At 41.6% G+C, this 12831-nt stretch overlaps 1 protein-coding gene across 2 annotated transcripts in view; it reads right to left on the minus strand.

The window, feature by feature from the left end:
* Positions 1–12831, minus strand: part of THEM4 (thioesterase superfamily member 4) — a 64647-nt gene that overhangs the window by 47242 nt on the left and 4574 nt on the right. For both annotated transcript variants that reach the window (XM_010589426.3, XM_010589425.3), the window contains exon 2: positions 9762–9951. In XM_010589426.3, coding sequence (XP_010587728.1) covers positions 9762–9951 — 190 coding nt within the window. The remainder of the gene's footprint in view (positions 1–9761; positions 9952–12831) is intronic.

Below are 12831 nucleotides of genomic sequence, written 5' to 3' on the forward strand. Positions count from 1 at the left end.
GGTGCCGGGCTTAGGACTGGGCGCAGGGGAGCTGAACACAACATCCTGTGTCAGCGCAAACACAGGGAGCAGCCCTACCCCCCTGAACTGACCTCGGGAGGGGACCCAGCCGGTCAGCGCCGGCGGCGCGGCAACACAGCTGGCGGGAGGAGAAGTCCCCGGGAGGCAGCGACTGGTTTTGGAGACGGGAGTGCAGCGCCCCAGCCAGGGAACCTTGGCGCAGAGCTTTGGACTGGGCGCAGGGGAGCTGAGCAGGACATCCTGTGAAGGTGCAAACATGGGGCGCAGCCCTACCCCCCTGAACTGACCCCGGGAGGGGGCCCAGTCGGTCCGCGCGGGTGGCGCAGCGACGCGGCTGGCGGGAGAAGTCCCCGGGAGGCAGCGACTGGTTTGGGAGTTGGGAGTGCAGCGTCCCAGGCAGGGAACCTTGGCACCGGGCTTTGGGCTGGGCGCATGGGAGCTGAGCACCACACCCTGTGACGATGTAAACACGGGGCGTTGCCCTACACCCCTGAACTGACCCCAGGAGGGGGCCCAGCCGGTCCGCGTGGGCAGCGCGGCGATGCAGCTGGTGGGAGGAGAAGTCCCCGGGAGGCAGCGACTGTTTTTGGAGCCGGGAGTGCAGCGTCCCAGGCGGGAAACCTTGACACTGGGCTTTGGACTGGCAGTGGAGGAACTGACCGTGGCTTCTGTGGGCCTGACCCTCGGAGGGGGGCAATCTCTACCCAGCCAGCATACATAGGTAACACGCCCCTCGGGAATCTCAGATAAAATAGTTATCCCAAGCAAGATAAATAACTTTGTCTATATTCCAGGGTGCTACTCTCTCCTGTTTCTCTGAACCCTCCCCTCCCCTTCTCAGGCGGCTCCATTAACATTGGAATTTCCTGAGCCAGAGGGAGAACTGCTCCACGGTTTTTCTTTCCCCCCCTTTTTTTTTGGTCTTTTCCTAACCCATTCTTCTGGCCTGAGAGAAGCAACCACAAAAAACCCAGGGACCAAAAATCCTTCCCTAATTGGACTAAAAACACAGAACCAGCTCCAGCCAAGCACATGTGATCCACAGTCTCTGGCTTTCATCCCTACAGGGAACAAGGTGGCTATTATAATGCAAAGGCATTTCTGATAGGGATCTGACAACATTTTTTTTAGCAGACTTACTGGAAAGACAAGTTTCCCAGGTCTGATATCTCTGTGTATTCAACAGAGCCCTCACTGACCCACAACAGGGAACTGAGGGCTGAAGCTCCCCCCAGACCACCTAGCCTCCTGCCTTAGGGGTCTAAGGAGAGTGACACCTACCAATCTGTAGAGGTACTTGCATTGGGGGCCTAAGGTACAGCTGCAGAACCCACCCACCAAGGTGCTTTAGGAATAGAGACACACCTACCTCACTGACACTTGGGGTAGCCTGTCAGCATCCTGCCCCCTCTGGAGTGTGAACCCCAGCTGCTACTAGAATCTGGTGCACACAACTATCACCACTACTTCTCAAGGTGGATAGGTGATAGGCTGTATCACACACTTGATGACCCAAAATCAGATTATACCCAACAATAGTGAATGGACTCAGGCATATATATCTGGAAACAGCCCAAACCAGCTGGTAATAGGTCATAAGTAAGTCAAGGGCTACAACAATCAAGACAGCACAATCTAGTAGTCCATCAACGTATATTGAAAGAAAACAAAACAAGATAAGACTCAGTGAGCAAATATAGACTAAATCACTACAATATTTTAGTGATGGCTTGGAGACAGCAGTCGATATCAAACCACATAAAGAAGCAGACCATGACTGCTTCTACAACCCCCCAAACAAAAGAATAAAAATCTTTCCCAAATGAAGATACAATCCTGGAATTATCAGATACAGAATATAAAAATCTAATTTACAGAATGCTTCAAGACATCAGGGATGACCTCAAAAGTGAAATAAGGCAATCTGCAGAAAAAGCCAAGGAACACACTGATAAAGCAGTTGAAGAACTCAAAACGATTATTCAAGAACATAGTGGAAAAATTAGTAAGTTGCAAGAATCCATAGAGAGACAGCATTCAGAAATCGAAAAGATTAACAATAAAATTACAGAATTAGACAACGCAATAGGAAGTCAGAGGAGCAGACTCGAGCAATTAGAATGCAGAGCGGGAAATCTGGAGGACCAGGGAATTAACACCAACATAGCTGAAAAAAAATCAGATAAAAGAATTAAAAAAAATGAAGAAACCGTAAGAATCATGTGGGACCCTATCAAGAAGGATAACTTCCGTGTGACTGGAGTCCCAGAACAGGGAGGGAGGACAGAAAACACTGAGAGAATAGCTGAAGATCTGCTGACAGAAAACTTCCCTGACATCATGAAAGACGAAAGGATATCTATCCAAGATGCTCATCGAACCCCATTTAAGATTGATCCAAAAAGAAAAACACCAAGACATATTATCATCAAACTTGCCAAAACCAAAGACAAAGAGAAAATTTTAAAAGCAGCCAGGGATAAAACAAAGGTCTCCTACAAGGGAGAACCAACAAGTTCAGACTACTCAGCAGAAACCACGCAGGCAAGAAGGCAATGGGATGACATATATAGAGCACTGAAGGAGAAAAACTGCCAGCCAAGGATCATGTATCCAGCAAAACTCTCTCTCAAATATGAAGGCGAAATTAAGATATTTACAGATAAACACAAGCTTAGAGAATTTGCAAAAAACCAAACCAAAGCTACAAGAAATACTAACAGAAATTGTTTGGTCAGAAAACCAATAATATCAGATACCAGCACAACACAAGGTCACAGAACAGAACATCCTGATATCAACTCAAATAGGGAAATCACAAAAACAATTTAAGATTAATTAAAAAAAAAAAAATGCTCAAAACAGGGAATCATTGAAGTCAATATGTAAAAGATCACAATAATCAAAAAGAGGGACTAAATACAGGTGGCATAGAACTGCCATATGGAGAGTGATACAAGGCGATATAGGACAATACAACTTAGGTTTTTACTTAGAAAAATAGGGGTAAATATTAAGGTAACCACAAAGAGCTATAACAACTCCATAACTCAAAATAAAAACCAAGAAAAACGTAACGACTCAGCAAACATAAAGTCAAATACTATGAAAATGAGGAACACACAATTTACAAAGAAAAACGCCTCAGCACAAAAAAGTAAGTGGAAAATTGAAATTATCAACAACACACATAAAAAGGCATCAAAATGACAACACTAAACACATACTTATCTATAATTATGCTGAATGTAAATGGACTAAATGCACCAATAAAGAGACAGAGAGTCTCAGACTGGATAAAGAAACACGATCCGTCTATATGCTGCCTACGAGAGACACACCTTAGAGACACAAACAAACTAACACTCAAAGGATGGAAAAAATATATCAAGCAAACAATAGGCAAAAAAGAGCAGGAGTAGCAATATTAATTTCTGACAAAATAGACTTTAAACTTAAATCCACCACAAAGGTTAAAGAAGGACACTACATAATGATAAAAGGGACAACTGACCAGAAGATATAACCCTATTAAATATTTATGCACCCAATGACAGGGCTGCAAGATACATAAATCAAATTTTAACAGAACTGAAAAGTGAGATAGACACCTCCACAATCATAGTAGGAGACTTCAACACACCACTTTCAGAGAAGGACAGGACTTCCAGTAAGAAGCTCAATAGAGACGCGGAAGACCTAATTACAACAATCAACCAACTTGACCTCATTGACTTACACAGAACTCTCCACCCAACTGCTGCAAAGTATACTTTTTTTTCTAGCGCACATGGAACATTCTCTAGAATAGACCACATATTAGGTCATAAAACAAACCTTTGCAGAATCCAAAACATCAGAATATTACAAAGCATCTTCTCAGACCACAAGGCCATGAAAGTGGAAATCAATAACAGAAAAATTAGGGAAAAGAAATCAAACACTTGGGAACTGAACAACACCCTCCTGAAAAAAGACTGGGTTATAGAAGACATTAAGGAGGGAATAAGGAAATTCATAGAATGCAACGAGAATGAAAATACTTCCTATCAAAACCTCTGGGACACAGCAAAAGCAGTGCTCAGAGGCCAATTTATATCGATAAATGTACACACACAAAAAGAAGAAAGAGCCAAAACCAGAGAACTGTCCCTACAACTTGAACAAATAGAAAGTGAGCAACTAAAGAATCCATTAGGCACCAGAAGAAAACAAATAATAAAAATTAGAGCTGAACTAAATGAATTAGAGAACAGAAAAACAATTGAAAGAATTAACAAAGCCAAAAGCTGGTTCTTCGAAAAAACTAACAAAATTGATAAACCACTGGCCAGACTGACTAAAGAAACACAGGAAAGGAAACAAATAACCCGAATAAGAAACGAGATGGGCCACATCACAACAGACCCAACTGAAATTAAAAGAATCATATGAGATTATTATGAAAAATTGTACTCTAACAAATTTGCAAACATAGAAGAGATGGATGAATTCCTGGAAAAACACTACCTACCTAAACTAACACAATCAGAGGTAGAACAACTAAATAGACCCATAACAAAAAAAGAGATTGAAACAGTAATCAAAAAACTCCCAACAAAAAAAAGCCCTGGCCCGGATGGCTTTACTGCAGAGTTCTACCAAACTTTCAGAGAAGAGTTAACACCACTACTACTAAAGGTATTTCAAAGCATAGAAAATGACGGAATACTACGTAACTCATTCTATGAAGCCAGCATAACCCTGATACCAAAACCAGCTAAAAAAAAAAAAAAAAAAAGACATCACAAAAAAAGAAAATTACAGACCTATATCCCTCATGAACATAGATGCAAAAATCTTCAACAAAATTCTAGCTAATAGAATTCAACAGCTTATCAAAAAATTAATCCACCATGACCAAGTGGGATTTATACCAGGTATGCAAGGCTGGTTTAATATTAGAAAAACCATTAACGTAATCCACCATATAAATAAAACAAAAGACAAAAACCACATGATCTTATCAATTTATACAGAAAAGGCATTTGACAAAGTCCAACACCCATTTATGATAAAAACTCTCAGCAAAATAGGAATTGAAGGAAAATTCCTCAACATAATAAAGGGCATCTATACAAAGCCAACAGCCAACACCACTCGAAATGGAGAGAGCCTGAAAGCGTTTCCCTTGAGAACAGGAACCAGACAAGGATGCCCTTTATCACCGCTCTTATTCAACATTGTGCTAGAGGTCCTAGCCAGAGCAGTTAGGCTAGACAAAGAAATAAAGGGCATCCGGATTGGTAAGGAAGAAGTAAAATTATCTCTATTTGCAGATGACATGATCTTATACACAGAAAACCCTACGGAATCCTCCAGAAAACTACTGAAACTAATAGAAGACTTTGGCAGAGTCTCAGGTTATAAGATAAACATACAAAACTCACTTGGATTCCTCTACATCAACAAAAAGAACATCGAAGAGGAAATCACCAAATCAATACCATTCACAGTAGCCCCCAAGAAGATAAAATACTTAGGAATAAATCTTACCAAAGATGTAAAAGACCTATACAAAGAAAACTACAAAGTACTACTACAAGAACTAAAAAGGACCTACTTAAGTGGAAAAACATACCTTGCTCATGGATAGGAAGACTTAACATAGTAAAAATGTCTGTTCTACCAAAAGCCATCTATACATACAATGCACTTCCGATCCAAATTCCAATGTCATTTTTTAATGTGATGGAGAAACAAATCACCAACTTCATATGGAAGGGAAAGAAGCCTCGGATAAGTAAAGCATTACTGAAAAAGAAGAAGAAAGTGGGAGGCCTCACTCTACCTGATTTCAGAACCTATTATACAGCCACAGCAGTCAAAACAACCTGGTATTGGTACAACAACAGACACATAGACTAACGGAACAGAATTGAGAACCCAGATATAAATCCATCCACATATGAGCAGCTGATATTTGACAAAGGCCCAGTGTCAGTTAATTGGGAAAAAGATAGTCTTTTTAACAAATGGTGCTGGCATAACTGGATATCCATTTGCAAAAAAATGAAACAGGACCCATACCTCAAACCGTGCACAAAAACTAACTCCAAGTGGATCAAAGACCTAAACATAAAGACTAAAACGATAAAGATCATGGAGGAAAAAATAGGGACAACCTTAGGAGCCCTAATACAAGGTATAAACAGAATACAAAACATTACCAAAAATGACGAAGAGAAACCAGATAACTGGGAGCTCCTAAAAATCAAACACCTATGCTCATCTAAAGTCTTTACCAAAAGAGTAAAAAGACCACCTACAGACTGGGAAAGAATTTTCAGCTATGACATCTCCGACCAGCACCTGATCTCTAAAATCTATATGATTCTGTTAAAACTCAACCACAAAAAGACAAACAACCCAATCAAGAAGTTGGCAAAGGATATGAACACGCACTTCACTAAAGAAGATATTCAGGCAGCTGACAGATACATGAGAAAATGCTCTCGATCATTAGCCATTAGAGAAACGCAAATTAAAACTACGATGAGATTCCATCTCACTCCAACGAGGCTGGCATGGATCCAAAAAACACAAAATAATAAATGTTGGAGAGGCTGCGGAGAGATTGGAACTCTTATACACTGCTGGTGGGAATGTAAAATGGTACAACCCCTTTGGAAATCTATATGGCGTTATTCTAAACAGTTAGAAATAGAACTACCATACAACCCAGAAATCCCACTCCTCGGAATATACCCTAGAGAAATAAGAGCCGTCACACGAACAGATATATGCACACCCATGTTTATTGCAGCTCTGTTTACAATAGCAAAAAGCTGGAAGCAACCAAGGTGTCCATCAATGGATGAATGGTTAAATAAATTGTGGTATATTCACACAATGGAATACTACGCACCAATAAAGAACAGTTACGAATCTGTGAAACATTTCATAACATGGAGGATCCTGGAAGGCATTATGCTGAGCGAAATTAGTCAGAGGCAAAAGGACAAATATTGTATAAGACCACTATTATAAGATCTTGAGAAATAGTATAAACTGAGAAGAACACATACTTTTGTGGTTACGAGGTGGGGAGGGAGGGAGGATGGGAGAGGGTTTTTTATTGATTAGTTAGTAGATAAGTACTGCTTTAGGTGAAGGGAAGGATAATACTCAATACATGGAAGGGTCAGCTCAACTGGACTAGACCAAAAGCAAAGAAGTTTCCGGGATAAACTGAATGCTTCAAAGGTCAGTGGAGCAAGGGCAGGGGTTTGGGGACCATGGTTTAAGGGGACTTCTAAGTCAATTGGCAAAATAATTCTACTATGAAAACATTCTGCATCCCACTTTGAAATGTGGTGTCTGGGGTCTTAAATGCTAACAAGCGGCCATCTAAGATGCATCAGTTGGTCTCAACCCACCTGGATCAAAGGAGAATGAAGAACACCAAGGTCACACGATAACTAAGAGCCCAAGAGACAGAAAGGGGCACATGAACCAGAGACCTACATCATCCTGAGACCAAAAGAACTAGTTGGTGCCTGGCCACAACCGGTGACTGCCCTGACAGGGAGCACAACAGAGAACCCCTGAGGGAGCAGGAGATTAGTGGAATGCAGACCTCAAATTCTCACAAAAAGACCATACTTAATGGTCTGACTGAGACTAGAGGAATCCCAGCGGTCATGGTCCCCAAACCTTCTGTTGGCCCAGGACAGGAACCATTCCCGAAGACAACTCCCGAAGACAACTCATCAGACATGAAAGGGACTGGATAGTGGGTAGGAGAGAGATGCTGATGAAGAGTGAGCTATTTGTATCAGGTGGACACTTGAGACTGTGTTGGCATCTCCTGTCTGGAGGGGGGGATGGGAGGATAGAGAGAGTTGGAAGCTGGCAAAATTGTCACCAGAGACTGGAAGGGCTGACTCATTAGGGGGAGAGCAAGTGGGAGTACGGAGTAAGGTGTATATAAACTTATATGTGACAGTTTGAGTTATTTGTAACCGTTCACTTGAAGCTCAATAAAAGTTAAAAAAAAAAAAAAAGAATAATATATCCTGCCCATCTCTCACTCAAGTAAGATGGCGAAATTAGGACATTTCCAGATAAACAGAAATTAAGGGAATATGTAAAAACCAAACCAAATTTACAAGAATTATTAAAGGGAGTCATTAGGTCTGAGAATAAACATCATCAGACCACAGCCTGAATCTAGGACACGAGATTGTACCAGCCAGATACCAACCTAGGAAATGAACTCTCAAGGACTATCCATAACCAAAAGAATTGCAACAGGGAACCAGAGAGGTTAATCTGTAAATGACAACAATGTCAGAACAATAAAAGAGGGAATAAACGGCACAGGTATAGAACTTTCTAATGGAGAGGAAGGCAAGGCATTACCAAGCAATAATAATAAAAAAAAAGTAGTAATAGACTGGTTCAAATCTAGGAAGATAAGGGTAAATTTCAATGTAACCACAAAGAGAGTTAACAAACCTACTCATCAAAATAAAGAAGAAAAACATAACAAAATCTACAAAAACAAAAGAAACAAAAAAGAAATCCACAAACAAAAGGAACTCAGCACAGGAGAGTAAGAGGAACAAAGAAAATGTTAGCACCACAGAAAAAAAGCACTACAAAATGACAGCAATAAACTCACACCTATCAATAATTACACTACATTATGCTAAGTGAAATAAGTCAGTCACAAAAGGACAAATATCATATGAGACCACTACTATAAAAATTGATGAAAAGGTTTACATACAAAAAGAAACAATATTTGATGGTTACAAGGGAGGGGAGGGGTGGGGATGGACAAAAACTTAATAGACAATAGATAAGTGGTAACTTTCGTGAAGGGTAAGACAGTACACAATACCGGGGAAGCCAGCACAACCTATATAAGGCAAGGCCAAGGTAGCTCCACAAAAAAAAAGAAATAAAAAAAAAAGCTCCATAGACACATCCAAATTCCCTGAGGGACTGAATTGCTGGGCTGAGGGCTGTGGGGACCATGGTCTCAGGGAACATCTAGCTCAATTGGCATAACAGAGTTTATAAAGAATATGTTCCACATTCTACTTTGGTCAGTAGTGTCTGGGGTCTTGAAAGCCTGTGAGCGGCCATCTAGGATACTCCACTGGTCTCACCCCTTTGGGAGCAAGGAAGAATGAAGAAAACTAAAGACATAATGTAAAGATTAGTCCAAAGAAGTAATGGACCACATCTACCACCACCTTCACCGGACTGAGTCCAGTACAATGAGATGGTGCCCGGCTACCACCACTGACTGCTCTGACAGTGATCACAATAGAGGGTCCCAGACAGAGCTGGAGAAAAATGTATAACAAAATTCTCAATCAGAAATACCAGACTTGCTGGCCTGACAGAGATTGGAGAAACCCTGAGAGTACGGCCCCCGACACCCTTTCAGCTCAGTAATGAGGCCACTCCTGAGGTTCACCCTTCAGCCAAAGATTGAACAGGCCCATGGAACAGAACAAGACTGAAGGAGCTCACCAGCCCTGGGACAGGGACTGCAAGGCAGAAGGGAACAGGATGGCTGGTAAGAGGGAACCCAGGGTTGAGAAGGGAGAGTGATGACATGTCGTGAGGTTGTTAACCAATGTCATATAACAATGTGTGTAGTGTTTGATGAGAAACTAGATTGTTCCGTAAACCTTCATCTAAAGTTCAATAAATATTCTTGATGAGAGAATGGTTCTTCCTACCAGAAAAAAAGGCTCTGATGTCTTGAATTGTTGATGTGGTATAAGAGGTCTTATATGAAGGCAAACGTTTCCAGGAGCCATCTTCGCATTTCTTCATGAACTTGTCAAAGAGGAGCCTAAGGTCCTTGCTCCAGCTGGGTTTGGGAAGAGCCTGGTCCTTCTCAGTGACATCTTCAAAAGAAAATGACCTCTAAAAACAAAGAGAAGAAGAATAATGGTAGGTGTATCCCATTTCACAATATACTCTCCTAGTTTCCCAGACTAACTTGCTGTTTTTCCTCTTCCCAGAAGCTTATCATTTTGGAGGGAAGGGAATTTCAGGGATCACCTGGTCCAACCTCCTTGGGAGAAATGGGAGATTGAGGGAGGGCAAATGACTTGCCTAATGTCACCTAGCTAGCAATTGGCACAGTGTGGTTCCCTTCTCTTTCAAACATTAATCAAGCATACGTGAGCCAGGTCCTGGAGATAAAGAGAGATGGACAGACATTATCCTTTACATAAAATGTGACACCAGTGTGGTATGAACAGGAAGCTGGAGCACAGGGGAGTAACATCTATCTGAGATTGGGGGTTCAGGAAGGGGTTCTTTGACTCGAATCTTGATAGACAAGTAGGAATTAGCCAGTTGGAAATAATACTGTAGTAATGAACACTGTGTGCAAAAGCGAGGAGGCATCAGTTTTGAGAAGCCTTTCTACAACTGTATGAAGTAGGTACTAATTACTGTCACCATTTTACAGATGATGAAACCAAGGCCTCAAAGAGGTTGAGCATTGTGATGGTTCAAAGGGAGAAGGAGGTGGCCGCAGAGAGGTAAGCAAGGGCCTGAGTATGGGGATGAGCCTCCATACTAAGCTAGCTGGTTTGAATTTGATCTTCAGTGTCCTTGGAGGGATTTTAAGCAGGGGAGCGACAGTGATCAGATCTGGCCATAGTATGAAAGAGGGTGGGGATGTTCAAGACTGGAGTCAGAGGCTGGGTAACCCAGCTGAGAAATTATGAGAGCATGAAGCAGAACCTGGTAATTATTTGGACGAGGAGAACGAGGGAAGAAGAGAAATACAAGGACCAGTCCCAGGATTCTGAACTGTGCACCTGGGTAGGTGACAGGGCCAGTTACAGAAGAGAAGGAAGAGGAAGCGGTTCAGAGGACAAGTGCTTTGGTGTCATGGTAACCACAGCTCCCATCCTATTTCTCTGCAGCAGCCAGCACCACTACACCCAGGGCCCAGGGAGTAACTGGAACATTGCAGAGGCCCCAGAGGAGTCAGGAGATGACCCACCAAGGAGCAGAACAGTGAACGCCAACAGCACCGGAAAGGACGATCAGTGTTCTGACCTCTGCAGAAATCTTGGAACACTGAAGCTCACAGAAGCTACTGACTCTGTGGCATTCTACTTTCAGCCACCCTTATGAACTCATTCAGATTCAGTGTACCTGCAACACCTGGACCACACATCTGAAACTGAAACAGGGAGGTTGCACTTATGGTGATGGGAGCAGCAGCCCTCTGCTGATGCCTGGGCTGACTCTGATCCTGGCACAATGGGAAGAATAAAGAGGACCTGCATCAAGAATTCTATGGAATTAAAAATTTCAAATTTAAAAAGTAAAACTCGGCTAGGCCAAAAGAAGTCCTGACTTTGTGTTACCAGAACCGAAAAAAAAAAAAAAGCTATTCTGTCAAGTTCATTCCAACTCATGGAGACCCCATGTGTTAGAGCAGAACTGCCCCATAGGGTTTTCTCAGTGGTAATATTTATGAAAGCAGATTGCCAGACCTTTCTTCCATGGTGCCACTGGTTAGTTTCAAACTGCCAACCTTTCTTTTGGTTAGTAGCCAAGCACATAACCATCTGTACCACCCAGGAACACAAGAAAAGGGAAATGTGAGCAGGTTCAAGACCACTCTACCCCTAGTCCAGGATTTTAACCTTTTTTCCCCTGTAGTCTTTGGATTAGATCATCTTTTCAGAACCCAAATCAGAAAATATGGGAAAGAAAAGAAAAACAAACAAAAACCCAATCATTATCTCTCTCGATCTTAATACAACCAAAGACAATTTTTTGTTATATTTCCTCCAAGTCTTTTTAAATATAATTTTTCTTAATACACCTGTAATCTCAGTAAGAAGGAATAAGGAAGACCAAAGAAGAATTGATGCCTTTGAAGAATACTGAACATACCACAGACTGCCAGAAGAACAAACAAATCTGTCTTGGAAAAAGTACAGCCAGGATGCTCATTAGAAGCAAGGATGGCGAGACTTCATCTCACATACTTGGACATGTTATGAGGAGGGACCAGTCCTTGAAGAAGGACATCATGCTTGGTAAAGTAGAGGGTCAATGAAAAGGAGGAAGACCCTCAATGAGATAGACTGCAACAGTGGCGTCGACAACGGGCTCTAGCGTAACAATGATTGTGAGGATGGCACAGGACGGGACAGTGTTTCATTCTATTATGCATAAGGTAGCTATGAGTCGGAACCGACTGAAGGACAGCTAACAACAACACAATCTCAGTAAGAAATATAATTGTACTTTCTGCTCTTTTGCCACTTAAGAATTCTTTAGCGTTCACTTTCTCATGTCCTTAATCTCAGTTATTGTCATTTTCAACAGCAGAAAAATAGTGCTTTAAACTGACGGCCTACAATTTACTTAACCATTTAAGTTAAATGTTTAAATTTTTTTCAATCCTTTGTTGTTCTAAATGAAAATGTTTATAAGAACGTCATGAATACGGCTTTTTCTCTATTTCTGGATGATTTCAGGATTCCCTTAGAATTCAGTCCCAGTCATGCAGCTTTTAAAATATACAAATTCTAGAAATGATCTAACAGACACAATTAGTCACAAATTAATATGTATTGACCAATACATGTCAATTGAAAGGCAGAACAGTGTGAGCTGGCTTTGGAGCTGTGAATTTGACCCCTGTTACTCTTCCATGGATCTCATCTTAAATAGACAACCCTAGGATCTCTGAGTTCCAGAGTCCGTTTTTAGATCAGCAAAGTAGAGTTAATTGAAGACTTTTACGAATTAGAATGACTCCCCCAA

This window comes from Loxodonta africana, chromosome 3, assembly GCF_030014295.1.
Source record: "Loxodonta africana isolate mLoxAfr1 chromosome 3, mLoxAfr1.hap2, whole genome shotgun sequence".
Lineage (NCBI taxonomy): Eukaryota > Metazoa > Chordata > Mammalia > Proboscidea > Elephantidae > Loxodonta > Loxodonta africana.